The 17,061-nt window shown below is 46.4% G+C and overlaps 2 protein-coding genes and 1 pseudogene across 2 annotated transcripts; all 3 read right to left on the bottom strand.

The window, feature by feature from the left end:
* Positions 1–687: 687 nt before the first annotated feature.
* On the bottom strand, positions 688–3,837 carry LOC109779244 (uncharacterized). The gene is made up of 3 exons (XM_020337851.3): positions 3,425–3,837; positions 3,262–3,336; positions 688–3,138 (listed from the first exon to the last, which is right to left on the bottom strand). The coding sequence occupies exons 1-3, from the start codon at positions 3,821–3,823 to the stop codon at positions 901–903; spliced, it is 2,712 nt and encodes a 903-aa protein (XP_020193440.2). The 5' UTR covers positions 3,824–3,837; the 3' UTR covers positions 688–900.
* A 2,459-nt stretch (positions 3,838–6,296) lies between these two features.
* On the bottom strand, positions 6,297–8,427 carry LOC109779249 (uncharacterized). Its single transcript, XM_020337853.4, has 3 exons — positions 8,235–8,427; positions 8,073–8,141; positions 6,297–7,948 (listed from the first exon to the last, which is right to left on the bottom strand). Exon 3 carries the CDS (start codon positions 7,797–7,799, stop codon positions 6,567–6,569), a length of 1,233 nt encoding a protein of 410 aa, XP_020193442.2. The 5' UTR covers positions 7,800–7,948; positions 8,073–8,141; positions 8,235–8,427; the 3' UTR covers positions 6,297–6,566.
* Positions 8,428–12,070: 3,643 nt separating this feature from the next.
* LOC109779248 (uncharacterized) lies at positions 12,071–14,866 on the bottom strand (annotated as a pseudogene).
* Between the last annotated feature and the right edge of the window lie 2,195 nt (positions 14,867–17,061).

A 17,061-nucleotide genomic window follows, 5' to 3' on the forward strand; every position in this document is an offset into this window, starting at 1 on the left:
TGATCCTGGAAACAGTGATGTTCTGATTCTTCATAATATATACTCCAACATGGAACACTGAACAGAAAAATGCAGCAGAGCTAGCAATGGTAGAAGCTTCAACATATACATTTCCCATGCAGGCATGATGAGCACAACAGTAGCAAAGAATTGACCAACGAGGCATCGACGCAACATTATCCAACACTTACAAACAAGTCTCTGTAGAGTGGTTCTTTTCAGCAGTTTCTGTAGACTGGAACTCTGGAATCACTGCAATCACCCCAAGAAATGAGGACAGAATGAAAAATCTATTTGTGGTACTCCCTCCGTCCCATAATAAAAAACGCTCTTACATTATGGGATGGAGGGAGTAGAAAAAAAGATTTTGCAGCATCCTTGTTTACCAGGAGTAAGGATTTGAGCATACATGAGTTACAAGAAAATCATCAAACTGTAACCAAGCAACTACTCCATCCGTCCCATAATTGCAAAAACGTCTTATATTATGGGACGGAGTAGTAGTAGAAATTAATGAGAGATGGGTTGATTTGCAGATAACATAGAGATTCAGAGATAAAATCTGCAGTGCTTATCCTATGTAAACTCTATATAGAGATTCAGAGATTATGACATGCTAACTTCATTTTCGAGTTGGTTACAGTCTACATAGGATAAGCTCTGCATAGTATACATGACAAAACAATATAGGGAAGCACTGCAGATAACATAGAGATTCAGAGTTTACAGAGGATAAGCTCGATAGCAACTACTGCATATTTAGGCTCCAAAATAAGAATAACTTAGTTCGAGACTGCAGATAACATAGAGATTCAGAGTTTACAGAGGATAAGCTCGACAGCAACTAGTGCATATTTAGGCTCCAAAATATGAATAACTTAGTTAGTTGATAACTGAAGTTTAAATTTGATTAGGTTCTTCTAAGCGTGTTGTCGATCCTTGATTGTCTTCAGTTGATACATTTCCAGTGCTGCATTGTGGCTCTAACTCCTCCATGACAGTTGCTAGGCAGTCGGATGTTACAAAAGCAGGCAGACCACACTCCAATCTTTTGTCTGGGATCCAGGTAGTCGTGCATCCAAACAGCATGATATTTCTGTAGTCGCGTGAGATCTTAGATTCATCAAAATTAACACTCCAAGTCCTACCTAAGTAGGGCAGGCTGTAGTATGGGGACATGTATGTAGCAGCGCTAACCCCAATCTTACAACAGATGGCGATAACATGAGAGCAAGGCTTGTGAAGTAGCTGCGGCTTGCTGCATGAACAGGTGGCAGTTTTTTCAACTGTGGATCCTTCAGACTTATTCCTGCTGAGGGTATATTCCGACTTCAGGTGAACAGTCACCTCCCTCTTCCTTCCCTTAACTGTAAACTTCCGATCCAATACCTCACCACGAGCATTCTTCTCATCGGCATACGTATACGTAAGTGTATGCGTCTCGGATTTCTGCATTTTGGAATTCATGTCAACCTGGACACGTTCCGGGAAGTTAATTGATGGGTTGCCAATTGCTTTGTTTGCTGCAGCACTTGTGTTCTCGAAGTACTTTACCAAGCGCCGAAATGTTACCTCCACTATCGCACTGAGAGGAAGGCATGTGATCCCTTTCAATACAGGGTCATTCTTATATATATCAGCTATATCACTGCCCATGATGCCATACCTTGCTCCATCTCTGTCATATGCCAGTGACCACTTCTCCTTCGGTTTCAGACTGATCCAATCAGAGAACTTTGTTATCTTCCCTTTGGTGTCATCGGCATGATCTTCCTTCACATCCTTCACATAATCATGTTGGTTACATGGGCTTTGCGCCTCAAGCTCTGCCACATCATGCTTGACTGATTCCTGCTGCATTTCCCCACTAGCCCCACGTTCTTTCTCTGCCATATATGTCGACGTTAACTCGTCTAGCTCCTTCCAGATTTTACCAAACTTATGGCGTCGCTTCTGCTGGCAAAGTCTCTTGAAAATCAGCAGCAGCTTCTTGTCGCCAAAATACGCAAAGAAGTTTTCAGCAAGGTCTTCCATGCACCACCGGCTTTCTGCTTTACGCCACTGTCGATATTGATATTTCAGAAGGTCTTCCACAGCATCAATCAACTCCCTTTTGTAGTCGTGTATAAGACACACATCAGACTGATGCACCACTGCTCGCTCCAAATTCCTAAGAAACCACAACCAACTTTCCTTGGTCTCACCCTCAACTATAGCACATGCTACTGGAATGGAAAAATCATTAGCATCCGATGCCACAGCAGTCAACAACATCCCTTGATATTTCCCACATAGTGGTGTGCCCTTGATGCATAGCACAGGGCGACAGGTACGGAAGGCCTGTAAGCACTGTCCAAATGCCCAAAACATACGGTGCAGGACTCGGAAACCCTTACAGTCTGCAACCTCTGCATCCTTGATGTCAACAAAACAACCAGGGTTCTTGCGTGCTATTTCCTTAAGCAACCTCGGGGCAAAGTTGTGTGAATCATAAAAGGTGCTGAATTCCCTCTCCAGAGCAAACTGTCTTGCCCTCCACGCCTCAGCGGGACTAATCTTCTCGCCTAAGGGTCCAGTGAGATAATGTACCAATTCCTTAGCTGTCATCGTCAGATCATCCACAAGGTCACGGAAGGCGTAGCGACTACTTGCCAGGAACTCCATCCCAGGCAACATAACCGTGGCCAGTTGAGAGTAATCATCATGTACGGCTTTGAGCAAAATGTCGTAGTGCTTGACCTCAGAAGATTGCACATACAACATGAACTTCTGCGTCACATGTTTTTTACTCTTCAATTTATTTGCAAAGGAACTCCAGCATTTGTCAGTCAAAAACTCATGCATGCCCCACGGGTAGTCCTCCAAAGAATAGTCCGGTTCGGAGGACTCTTCGTCAAAGAAATCAGTTTTGCGTTGCTTGAGGAACCCCTTGATACCGAGATCTTGTGTTTCTGGATGGAGCCGGAACAGCCTGAAGATCCAGAGCTGTAGATCCACCAATGACATGGACTGTAGCTGCAGCGGTAGCTCGCCAATTAAGTGGGCACATTTGTTTTCCAAATCGTTGCCACGCACGCGGGAAAACGGTTCTCTACGTCCATAGTACACAGGCATCTGAATTGGTTCTTCAACTTCAACCTACACCACCAAACAATGCCACAACACAGATGCAACAGATTCAGACGAACCAAACAACCAAGCAAGTGCTAGGAATAAATTCAGACCAACTGAATTATCAAGTGAATACAGTGAACTACAGACCTGCGGCTTGTGAGCCTTCCTGACTACCTTGGCCGTCGCCGGGGCCTTCCGCTTCCTCGCGCCGGCGACCGTACACTGCGAGATCAGAACACGCAGATCTTCAACGAAACGGGTGGCGGCGAATCCATCGAGTGGTGCCCGGAGGGCGGCGAGGAGAGCGTACCGGCTGGGGGACGGGGAGCGCGTCGGGGCCGGCGAAGGAGGGGGCTTCAGCGGCATCGGCGCCGGCGCGTGGTTCGTCCATCCCCGGCTTCGTCGGAGCAGGGTTGCCGCCGTCGGAGACCAGGCCGGCGTGGGTTTCCATCTCTTTCTGTGAGCACATTTGGGGAATGGGAATGGGAAGAGGGTTTTCCCTCGCTTCTGGAGTTTTTCCCTCCATTTTCTCGTGACAGGCCGCTCGCCAGGAGGTTCCGCGAGCTTTTGTACCTGGGCCGTTATTTCCATTTGCTGTTGGGCTCTCATCCCCACTAAAAGCTCGCAATATTTTCTCGAAAACAAAAGCTCGTAATAAAACAGCAGACACCCCTAAAAGAAACAGTAGAACATATAAGATGGAAACCATGTTACACTGAAAACATGTACAAATTCAAGCTTAAAATCATTTGGGAGGTATGAACAACAAAAAAATCAGCAATGAATAGTGACAAAAGGTGCAACATTATTTTTTGACCTCACTATGCATGGGAAACTTGTTTTTTCTTTATTACCTCCCAAATGAATATAGATTTGACTATCAAAATTTTCAATCTATTTGGTAAAAATAAATAAGTTTGACTTGTGACAAAACTGAAACTTCAATTAATTTGCAAACAGAAGGATTTGAATGGAAGATCCTTACTGCCATAATATAATCAGGGGGAGACTTGTGTGAGATCTCAGATTAGGTGAGATCAATGAGATCAATATTTTTAAAAAAAAATCTACATGTTCAAACATTCTCAAAAAAATTGTAGACACACCTCAATGGTTGATGTTCAACCTCAAAAAGTTTCAGCTTCTAATTCGACCTGTGTTAATAGAAACAAAAAAAGACAAAATTGGATGTGAATAATGTCAAAGTACTTTTCACCCAAAGCTATCACTATTCACATAGAATTTGTCTTTTTTGAATCTCGAAATGTACATCGAGTTTTGAGCTGATTTTTTTCTGAGTTGTAGACATACCGCACATGAATGTTGTCAAATAACTTCACAAATAAGAATTTTTAGGGTTGATCTCACGATCACATAACATGAGATCTTACACGATCACCTAACCTTAGTTCAAAATTGCGACACCTATTTTGGACCGGAGGGAGTAATCACCACCAGTAGCAACGGTTGCAGGGTGCTCCTAGCACATCACGAAAAAAAAGGTGTCCACATCAAAAAGAATTAAACACAGTCCAGCTGTCCAGCTCCGTGTTCTTTCATTCAAAATCTTTCTGGGCAAGAGTGATTTTATTCATTTAATGGACATGGTTGTTGGCCTGTTCCAACTCGAGAATGGTTGATTAATTTTGTATATTCATTATTCATCAGCAAGCAACTTAGCTAGTTCGATGAGGTTACGAATAGGTGTCATGAACAACACAAGAAAAACGTTCTGAAGGAAAAAACACATAACAAGAAGAACTGAATTCAGAATGGTTCTCTGTCTGTACACGCAAAGAAGTTCAGAAAGATCTTGGAAATTGTTTCATCATCCAACACTAAGCAGAAAAATGCATTTTTTATGGTTCTTTATAGTATGTTGTTTCGTCACTGATTACACAACGGAAAAAATACAGCAGGAAATTACTTTCCTCCCAAGAAAAAACATGATGAATGATGAATGATGAAGAACAGTAGCAAAGAATTGACCAATAATGCAACATTATCTCTGTACATATCATTTTTTCAAATTAATGATGAATAGGCAGTATTCGTTCAGTTTCTAGCGTGAAAAAAACATAACGTCATATTTGTTTTTGTAAAGACCAACTTAACACGGGTAAATGTGCTAACAGAGCAAACTGAAAGGAGCATGTCAACACCTGATGGCAAATCTGTAGGCTGGCTATTTAAAAAAAATCTGTAGACTGGAACTCTGTACCACATTTGCATATGGATTCAGAGAAATTGTTCACGATGGACAGATCTTGGCAGCATTCTTCTTGCAGAGAAATATATTTAAACAAGAAATGATGTCTTCTAGAATGATTTGGCATTCGAGCATGCAAGAGTTCCAACAAAATTATCAAACTGTAATGGTGTAACCTACTGGGAAAATAAAAATAGAGGGGTCGATTTGCAGTCTCCCATGGGCGTAGTAACCATATTGTCTTAATATGCCTAAAATTCAGTTTTCACGCACTGCAAATAATACCAGAGGTTCAGAGTTTACATAGGATAAGCTCGACAGTGACTACTGCCTATTTAGGGCCCAGAATATTAATAGCTTGATACGTGATAACAGAAGTTTAAATCTCATTAGGTTCTTCAGTGCATGTTGTCGCTCCTTGATTGTCTTCAGTAGATCCATTTCCAGTGTTGCATTGTTGCTCTGACTCGTCCGCAACAGTTTCTAGGCAGTCCGATGTTACAAAAACAGGAAGACCACACTCCAATCTTTTGTCTGGGATCCAAGTTGTTGTATTGCATTCAAATGGCGTGATATTTCTGTAGCCGCGTGAGATCCTATATTCATCAAAATTTCCACTCCAGATCCTACCTAGGTAGGCCAGGCTGTAGTATGGAGACATGTATGTAGCAGTGCTAACCCCAATCTGACAACAGACGGCAATGACATGAGTGCAGGGCATGTGAAGCAGCTGTGGTTTGTTGCATGAACAGGTGGCACTTTCTTGTATTGTGGATTCGCCAAACTTACTTATGCTTTCCGATTTCAGGTGAACAACCTCATTCTTCTGCCTCGACTGAACTGTAAAATTCCGAAACTCTTTCCCCTGGAAAACATTTCTTGTTTTGGTGTCTAGGCTAATCACGCGATGCATCTTGGATTTCTGCATTTTTGAATTCATGTCATCCTGGACCCGTTCAGGGAAGTTCATTGATGGGTTGCCAATTGCTTCATTTGCTGCAGCACTTGTGTTTTTGAAGTGCTCTACCAAGCGCACAAATGTCACCTCCACTATCGCACTGAGCGGAAGGCATGTTATCCCTTTCAATACAGGGTCATTCTTGTATATATTTGATATATCAGCGCCCATGATGCCGTACCTGGCCCCCTTCGTGTCATGCACCAGTGACCACTTCTCCATTGGTTTCAGACAGATCCAGTCAGAAAACTTTGTTACATTTCCTTCGTTTTCATTGGCATGATCTCATTCCTCTTCAGAGTCCACTGAATCAGGTCGGTTCCACAGGCGTTGTGCCACCAGGTCTACCTCATCATGCTGGACTAACTCTTGCTGCATTTCCCCACTAGTACCACCTTCTCTCTCTGCTGTATATTTTGTTGTCAACTCATCGAGCTCCTTCCAGATTTTAACAAACTTATTTAGTCGCCTCTGCTGACAAAGTTTCTTGAACATCAACACCAGGTTCTTGTCACCAAAATATGCAAAGAAGTCTTCGGCAAGGTGTTCCATGCACCACCGGCTTTCTACTTTCCCCCATTGTCGCCGATCGGAACTTAGAAAGTCCTCTATAGCATCGATCACCTCTCTTTTGTAGTCATGTATAATGCAAACATCCGATGGATGCCTCACTGGTTGCTCCAAATTCCTAAGAAACCACATCCAGCTTTCCTTGGTCTCCCCCTCAACGACGGCACATGCTACTGGAATGGAGTAACCATTAGCATCTAATGCTACAGCAGTCAACAGCACCTCTTGATATTTCCCGCATAGTGGTGTGCCTTTAATGCATAGCACAGGGCGACAATGATTGAAGGCCTGCACGCACTGCCCAAAAGCCCAAAATATATGGTGAAGGACTCGAAAGTTGTCACATCCTGCAACCTCTGCATCCTTGATGTCTACAAAACCCCAAGGGGTTTTACATGTTATGTCCTTAAGTAACCTTGGGGCAAAGTTGTGTGAATCGTAAAATGTACCAAACTCCCGCTCCAGAGCCTTCTGTCTAGCCCTCCACGCCTCAAGGGGGTTCATCTGCTCGCCATAGTGTTGAGCGAGATAAGCTATAATTTCCTTAGGTGTCATTGACAGGTCTTCCACTAGGCGGAGGAAGCGGAAGTTAGAAATTGTCAGGCATTTCGTCCCAGGAAACACAACCCTTGCCAACTGAGAGTAATCATCATGCACGGCTTTGAGCAAAATAGCATAGTGCTTGATCTCAGAGCATTCTGCATACAACATGAACTTTTGCATCACATTCCTTTTCCGCTTTAATTTATTGGCAAAGGCACTCCAGCACTTGTCAGTTTGAAAGTAACATGTGTCCCAAGGGCAGTACTCCATATACCAGTCAGGTTCGAAGTCGTCGAACAAGTCAGTTTTGCGTTGTTTGATGAACCCCTTAATGGCGAGATCTTGTGTTTCTGGATGGAGCCGAAACAGCTTGAAGATCCAGAGCTGTAGATCCACCAACGACATCGATTGCACAGCAGTAGTTGTCCGATTACATGTGCACAGTCTTTTACTCTAGGAGAAATGTATGAACAATCAACTAAATCACCGCCTTTCACGCAATAAAACTCTGCTCTTTGTCCGTAGTATACAGGGATCTGGATGGTTTCTTGAGCCTACACCAAACAATGGCAGCACATAGATGGAACAAATTCAGGCGAATCAAACAAGCAAGCAAGATTGCGGCGGCAGGTTATTTACTTATTGCTACAGTACAGTACAGTGCGGTACAGTACAAACCTGCTGCTTCCGAGGCTTCCTCGCCGTGGCCACCGGGGCCTTCCGCTTCCTAGCGCCGGTGGCGGCACCCTGCGAGCTCAGAACACACAAACTTCAACTAAAGGGGCGGCGGGGAATGGATCGAGTGGTATGCCGAGGCGGAGGGCGGCGAGGAGAACGTACCGGCTTGGAGGCGGGGGCGTCGGCGCCGATAGGAGAGGCGGAAGATTCGGAGGCGTGGGGTTCCGCCGCCTCCATGGGCGGCTTCGTCGGAGTAGGGATACCGTCGGTATCGGCGGCGCTTGGCAGTGGATGGGCAGAGCTCTTTTTTTTCAGAACGGAGGAGATTTCCCTCCATTTGTCGACCCTGCCCGCCAGGGCCTTGTTCAGGATGGGCCGCTGGCTTATTTTTGCTTGGGCTCGGCTCTGCAATTTTATTTTTTTGAGTTGGAATTTGGAGTTCTTTATTCAACGAAAGCACACCTAGCACAATCAGCCATAAGGCGTTTTAAGCTGCCAAGAGGTTTATGTGCTAATCAGGAAGTTCTGGTGGGGAAGCAAAGAAGGAAAACGAACGCCACACTGGGTCTCTTGGAAGTCGATGACACAACCCAAGGGAATAGGGGGTCTCGGATTCAAAGATTTTGAGTTGTTCAACTTGGCAATGCTGGCCAGGCAGGCTTGGCGCTTGCTGCAGAACCCGGAGAAACTAAGCGCCCATTTGCTAAAGAGCATCTATTTTCCATTGTCGGACTTCCTTGCGGCTGAACTGGGTAGTCATCCTAGCCAAGTTTGGAGAGCAATTATTGAGGGCCGTGATACTCTCAAGCAAGGTTTGATCAAAGGAATTGGCAATTGATCATCTAGAAACATCTGGGCACACAATTGGCTACCACGAGATGAAATGCTGCGACCATATGGGTGCTTAACACCCAACCGGCCTACCCTGGTCTCGGAGCTCATAGATCACGCGACGGCTTCATGAAACAGGCAACTCGTACGGGCAATGTTTATGCCAATGGATGTCCAGGTAATATTGGGAATCCCGCTGTGCACTCAGAATATACCGGACTTTTGGGTTTGGCACTGTGATAAGTATGGCATCTTCTCAGTTAAATCTGCATACAACATGTTGGTGGCAACGAGGCAAAGGAGGGAGGCTTGGCTTGAAGGAACGACAGGTCCGTCAAGTTCGAGAGCAGATGAGGGATCGTGGAAATCTCTTTGAAAAACTGAGGTCCCAGATAAGATCCGTATGTTTCTTTGGAGACTTTCCAAACAGTCTCTGCCGACGAACGATGTTCGTGAACATCGATATATGACAGATTCGGGCCAGTGTGGTTTGTGTGGAGTCCAAGATTCGTGGTGCCACTCCTTGTTGGAATGCTCATCGTCAAGGAGTGTATGGGCTTTGACAGATGAAGATGTAACACATAAAATCACAGCTACAACTGAGCTGAACGCCAAGCATTGGTTATTCACCTTGATGGAAATGTTACCCCATGACAAATTCGTTCTTATGGCTGTTACTTTTATGGTCCATATGGCACGCTCGCCGCAAGGCCATCCATGAAGGAATTTTCCAAAGCCCTCAAGCGACACACTTTTTTGTTCAGAGTTTTATCGATGACCTCGGGATTATAAGCAACAAGCAACAACAACCCAGACCACACGTCGAGACTCCAACGGTGCAACGATGAAGACCAAAAAGGCCACCACCAGGATTCTCCAAGATCCATGTTGATGCAGCGGTGCGTTCACGAGGAGGCTCTGCAGCTGCGGTATGTAGGGATGAAGCGGTCAACTACGTTGGTAGCTCGGCTTTAGTCATTGAAGGAACTCCCGATTCAGATACATTGGAAGCGATTGCTTGCCGTGAGGCACTTGTGCTAGCATAGGATCTGACATCAGAGACTTTGTCATTGCATCAGATTGTCGGCAGGTTATTGTGGACATCAATGCGAGTGCACGAGGGAGATATGCAGCAATCATAAGCGAAATCAATCATAAAGCTCCTTTTCATTGTATTTTTTCCTTTGAGAGTCGTGTTATCAACTATGAAGCACATAGCCTAGCTAAATTTTCTTTGTCTAGACGTCCTAGACGCCACGTTTGGTTTGGTCAGTCTTATGACCAAAGACGTATCCCACTTCATGTGGATTTTGATGAATAAAGTTGTGTTTTACCTCTCAAAAAAAATAAGGCCGCTGACTAGGAAAGGAGGTACATCATCAGTCCAAGCCTCGGTCACTTGCAGCGAACAAGCTCGCTTAGCGCAAAGGTGAGCCGGGAGATTGGAAGATCTAGCTTGAATAACAAAAGAACTAAAACTAGAAGATAAATCCCCAATTTCCAGAAGGATAGGTGCCACAACAGAACGGGAATTGTGGCGAGTGTTCCAGAGGTCTACTACCTCCAGGCAGTCCATCTCCATGACGACGTTGGTCCATCCTCTAAGTTTTGCAGGAATAACGCCATTGCATAAAGATAGCCTTCGGCAATCAGAGTGTCCGTGACGTCGTGAGGCTTGCACCAGGCCCCTAGAAACCTTGTCGAAGAATGAGCCACACCACCTGCCCCTCCCTTCTCCAGAATGCTATCAATACCAGCATCCGTGTTAATTTTCACGGAATCATCATCTGGGGGGATCCATCCAAACCCAGGAAGGGTGAGGGCCTGTTCAATCGGAAGTTCCATGACAGCAGGTGTCTCAGCTCTGGGCTCTGCATTTGTTGAAGGCAACCGTGCAGCACGTCAATGTTTTGCTGTTTTCGGAGCTACACCAGTGACCTATCAATGATCCCTAGCATTGGAGGAGGAGTACAGAAGCCCGAGCTTCATGATCATCGACGACATCAAAAACTTCTTGAGGTCTTTTGTAGTAGCTAAAGTTATATTTGAGTCTAGGGAGTCCAATAAAGATGCTCATAGCTTAGCGAGAGCTAGTTTTTGTTACAAGTGGGGCGCCATGTGTGGCTGTTGCAACCCCCTGATATCGCTTGTATCCCAACTTCAGTCGTGGTTGAATAAATAAAGTGGTAATACTCCTAAAAAAAGGTCAATGTTTTGCTGTTGTGTTATCCGGGAAAACAAGACCGGAGCTGGTTTTCAGACTGAGGAAAAAGATAATTCAAGATTCTCAACAAAAAAAAGGAAAAAGAAAATTCAGGATATTATTTCACCATCGAACACTAAGACAGCAAAATACAGCGGAGCTTGCGATGCGAGAAGCTTTTTTTCACGCAGGCATGATGCAGCATTTTTTTTCAGTCTAATGAATCGGCAGCATTTCTGCCAATTTCGCTGGAAAAAAAGCAGCAATAACATTACTCTGTTTTGGAAGTTTCTGAAGATACTGCAATCACTAGCAATATCATGAGGAGAAAGTGTAAAACTTTATTCGTGGTGGAAAATAAGGAACTGCACTTGGATTCAGAGAAATTGTTCAGGATGCTCATCTCTTTGCATCATCCTTGCTTGCAGAGAGGAACGTATCTAAACAAGATCTGATTGGAATTTGAGCACGACAAAATCATCAAACTGTAACTAAGTAGAAAAGGAGTTATTTTGCAGTCCCCCATGGGCGTAGTAACCACTAAAGATTCAGGGTTACATATGACAAACTTGATAGTCGCTTGAGATCTTAGATCCACACAAAAGTTCCACTCCAGGTCCCTTGGGTTACTGGGAAACTTTAACGTAGTGAAATTCATAATATTTAAATGGACATGAAATTTTCTTAGGGGTTCTGGATATGCAACACTGATATTGCACATAATTCAAATGAAAAGCTATGATCTGAGAAAAGCCAAATCTATTTGTCAAATAGCTACAATATGATGCAACCTCTTGACAATTAGATTGCAGTATCTCAAACCAGAATATCTTCTAACCAATAACTGTCCCAAACATGGTTATGTGGCTCACCACTCACACTTTTCTGACTAGAGCGGCAGAATGTATTAAGAAGTCATAGATGCATACAACAATCATATATACAGAAAGTTACTCAAATGCTCTGCACAAATTCAGGCCAACAATTTTTCATTCATGTCTGAAATTGATTACAATATGACTTGATAGTCGATACATTCAGGACTTGCTTGGCCAACAATTTTTCCTTCATGTCTGAAATTTATTACAATACGACTTGATAGTCGATACATTTAGGACTTGCCTAGCCCAAAGCTTCACCCACAAACACACACACAAGAGTTCACTAACCAATGTTACTCGTCGGAAACTGCAACTTTAACTCACCAAGACGCCCAATGCCTAAGAATCCAGTTCCGCCAAGATTAATTTTACAGGAGAGTCAGCATAGTCTCCAGATGCTAGGCAGCTCACATGATTATGTGTGTATCGACAAGTTCAATTCTACTCCTTTTTCCTGCTACAAGCCGGGTAGCAAATGGGCGTTTTGGATTTTGCGGCGAGTGCGTCTTACGCTCTGTCTCGTGCCGGAATTGCAGTACATGAGTTTCCTTTTTAGGCTCATCTGCTTTACTTTGATTTATTGAAAATGCCCTTTATTTACTTAAACCCTTAACTTAGGACCAGGTGTGGATGTAGTGTAACTATGCCGTACACATCTTAACAAGATTTTTGCTGCCTAGCTAGATGGAGACTCTGCTGACACTCTAGTAAAATTACTAATGACTGAACGGGATTCAAAGAACACTAGAAATCTTGGTAAGCAAGTGCAGAACCTAGAGGGACAAAGATTAGATGAAACTTATGTGTGCATGGTTTAGGAAGCAACTAAAAGACTAGGGAAGGCATAATACCACTGGACGCAGCCAAGGAATTGGTTGCTTCCTTGGTGCTGCAGCGGTGACACGGTTTTGCTTCGGAATCTTGCAGCTGAGCTCCCCCATCCCCCTTCTTGCGTGCAGAGTTGAAACTGCTGGAGTCATCTTCTTCACACCGGGCGCAGCAGCAGTGAGAGGCAGTGGTGTAGAGCCGACGAAAGAGCAAGCCTTGGAAGCGACCTGACGAGAGACCTTCTTCACAGGCGCAGCAGCAGTACTCCTACAAATTTGCAACTAGATTACATAGTTGGCAACTTGTAGCTTGCAACTAGATTCCTCTGCTCCCTCTGCTTTTCCAACTGCCGACTCTTCTCCTCTGATGCAAGACTACCACCAAGAAGCTTGCACTGCTGATGATTTCTTCCCCTGCTTCCATCACCCGTGGATTTGCATCGCTTGAGCAAAGTCCCGTCGACGAGCCATCTCGAGGAGGTGAGCTTGATAACGCCATGCTTGCTGTCGTGCTTGGAGCAGCCCCTCAGGGGACTTGGTCACGTCGGAGTGATGGATCCAGGGGTCGTTGAACTGCACGGTGTCCGCCATCTGCTCCACCTTTCGCCGGGCCTCCGCTCGGCTGCGCTCGATGTCGCACCGACGGCTGGCCTCTTCTTCGGAGGCAGAGCGAGCCTTGTCGAGGCGAGCCATGGTGAGGCGAGCGTTCTCGATCAGTTCGCGCATGCTGATCTGCGGCTTCGGTTGCACAGCAGTGGCAGGCAGTGGTGTAGAGCCGACGAAAGAGCAAGCCTTGGAAGCGACCTGACGAGAGACCATCTTCACAGGCGCAGCAGCAGTGGCAGGCAGGCAGATTGGAGCCTTGGAAGCCGGGCGCTTGCGGTGGTGGCAAGCGGACTCCTCGTCTTGAGCCATCTGGCGTCCACGGGCACGGATGGCGCACCGGACATCCACGGGGTCAGCACCAGCAGCAGCCAGCAAGGTGGTGGCAGGCCCAGGGCGCGCGACGGAGGCAATATCAGAGGCATCGAAGGAGCCAGGCATCGCCGGCGCATGGCTGCGTTCTCCGTGGTTGACACACCAGACACGGACGGGATCAACATGGGCCGCCTTGGCAGGAGCAGCGACATCAGATGCGGCCGTGGCGGCGTGGCGATGGGGACGCCCTCCATGGTCGATGCCGTAGCGGCGGAGTTCTTGGGCGGCCGTGGCGGCCTCCTTGGCGAGGCCGTTTTCCTCGAGACGGCGCTGGAAGTCGGCGTCCCAGCGGGCGAGGGACTCCCGGGACTCACCGGTGGCCTTGGCCAGGCTGTGCTTGGTCCAGTACTGGAGCACCCTCTCGAGGGTTGCGCGAGGGCACCCGCATCTCCAGCGGGAGGGCTTGGGCGGCGGCCGGGCGACAGTCCCACGCCGGAGCGACGAGCACCTTGCCGTCGGAGCTACGGAGCTGGAGCACCTTCGCCGCCATCGATGCCGCGTCTTGGATTGGATCTGGGGATCGGGGAGGGAGGCGGACGAATCGAGTTGGAGCCGCTGCCCCCGCAAGCGCTTTTATTCATCGGAGAGCTCCTGGTTCTTACCGGACTCGGATTACCAGCTGTCTCCGGCTGAACTGGAAATGAACTCGAACTCGAATTCACAGGGGGCAAGCCCTTGGCCGTGTACCAGCCGAGCGGGGCAGGCGATGCCACCGCGCTGGTCCGACCGGCGCACGGGTCGGCCCGCGGCATCCGCGTCTCGGCGTGCGGCTACGGCCATTCCATCAGCGGGCAGGCGCAGGTACCTGAGCTCCGCGGCGCTGGCCATGGAGATCTTCAGGTGGCGCCCTCGTTGATTTCCCAGAGATCCCCGAACAGCAGCTCCCCTCGGCGCGAGGAAGACGGCTGCATCCCTCCCGGCTCCCGTCCGCTGTCGCGCCCCGCGCCGCCTCCTCCACGAGGCCGTCAGCCGGCGCGCCCACAGGGCGCGGCTCTGTTCCTCTGTTCCTTTCTTGGCTCCGACCTCTCGGACTGCTGCTGCCGAGGGCATTTTTTTTTTAATTATCCTTTTGCCCTCACCATGTACTCAGTTTTGCCCTCAGATGTGAATTGTGCTCAGTTTTGCCCCTAGTCCGTGCGCACCGACTCGTTCCGTGAACTCTTCCGTCTCCGTCAGGTCAACCTTTTGACTCGGCCCTTACAGGTTGGACCAGGCGGCAGAGACGGCCAATTCTATTCAGACCGTTGCACGCGTGGCTTGTGGGACCCAGCAGAGAGCCTTTGAGCAGAGAGCCGTTGCGGGTGTGCTATATAAGCGGGCGACAGACAGCGGCGATGACCACGGCGACAGAGAGCACGGCGAGAGAGAGAGAGAGAGCACGACGGTCGGAAGCTAGCTGTGGAGGGCGCGGCGGCGTTGAGATCCCTTTCGGCTCCGAGCTCCATGTCTTCCTCAAGCTCCCGCGCCACCTCGCGGATGCAGAGCGGGCGCGTGTGGACATGCCTGTCTTCGTCTGTCCACGGTGCCGGGCGGGCGTTGATCGGAGGGTTTCTCACACACCGAGGAACCAGAATCGTCCGTTCTACGTGTGCAGCGAGAATGGGGTAAGAATCGGGGCAATTGCACCATTTTCATGGTCGGGATCTTTGAGCAATGGGTTGATCTGTTTGGTGTTCATGCAGGTGACGTGCTTCTTTCTTTGGGTCGATGCTCTGGCCAAGACTCTGATGAATGAACTGCAAGAAGAGCATGAAGAATGGTTGCGCATGCTGCCACGAACGGCAGTGGCCGCAACACGAGCTCCGGAAGAAGAGATGGAGGGCGAAGCACGCACTGACAGAGAGCTAGCTGTTGAGCTTAGGATGTTGAAGAAGAAGGTTAGGAAGCTTGAAGATCAAGCACAAATACCAATACCCATTTGCAATTACTTTTGGGCATTTGTAGGTATGGTAATCGCATTGGTTGTAATGTTGAAAATGTATGGAAAGGCATGAATTATGGAGGATTTTGTAAGCTTGAAATTGCATGAAAAATTCGCCTAGTTTAAATGTTGGTCAAAGTTCTTTAAATGTTGAAAAAAAGAGAAGAAGTGACCAACATTTAAATATGTTGAAAAAAGGGAGAAGAAATGAGGAATTCAGAAACTTTTGATCAATGAAATGCAACTCTCTGCTCTGCCTTTTTGTCAAAAAAAAAGGTTCCTCTGTGGGCCAAATTCAGAGCGTAGAGCCAAGTGCAGGCTAGACTAATGGGCCAACTACATCCAATTAGGCCCATTCAGGGGTTCTCTTGCGTTTTTTCTGTTTTCTATTCTAATTTAATTTAGGCAGTAAATCATAATGCTGAAACTTTTTGTGAAAGCTAATTGAATTATTCCAGAGCCAAACAATTAAGTTTAGAATTTTTTTCGAGCTGTTAAATATTTACTAGCAATTTAATTACTCCAATTCAAATACACCGTGATTTAAATCAAAGACCAAAATGTCATGGAAAATGTGCCTCAGCTCTGGTAGAGGTTTACACCTGGTGCCAAAATAAATGAAGATTTTTTAAGGGCATTACATTAAGAAAAAAATAATTTGTCTAAAAAATGAAGGGTGAAAAATGCACAAAAAATTGGTGCGGTTGGGGACTTGAACCCAGGACCGCGTGGGTTTGTGGTGTTTAGGGCTGCGCTGGTAACCGCTAGGACAGACGAAAAGACTTTGACATGGGTAGGGAAGGAAGGTATACATAGTGAGACCGTGAATGTTTGCACACGTGTGAGAGTGGTTTTCCTTTGTTTTGCACTGAAATTTTGGAGGGTTGGAAACGTATGTTTGCACTGCCACATGATTTTGGTTAGAGTGGCACTTGGTTTAGGGTTAGAGTGGCACTTGGTTTACGATGTAAAGGGAATAAATTTGCATGTTAGTTCATGACTTGTTTTTTTTTGAATGAAAGAGAGGGCTTCTCACCCCCTCCAATTTTCATTAATGAAAACCACAAGTTCTCGAACTTCATGACTTGGTTTAGGGAAGAAATGATATGTTTGGGCACGAACATTTTTTAACACACATAATAACTTAGATAAGATGCAACACACCGTACCCTTACATTAGGCAATAATAACTTGGACCCATAAGTTCACGGACACGACACGACATGACACGACACGGCACGCACGACATAGAAAAGCAACAAAATAAAAACGATAAAACTAAAACATGACGAGGTTGACTCCGGGCTCGCACCCCTTCTTGAACATCTTCATCTTGACCTCCTTCTTC

Source organism: Aegilops tauschii, chromosome 2 (assembly GCF_002575655.3).
Source record: "Aegilops tauschii subsp. strangulata cultivar AL8/78 chromosome 2, Aet v6.0, whole genome shotgun sequence".
In the NCBI taxonomy this organism is placed as follows: Eukaryota; Viridiplantae; Streptophyta; class Magnoliopsida; order Poales; family Poaceae; genus Aegilops; species Aegilops tauschii.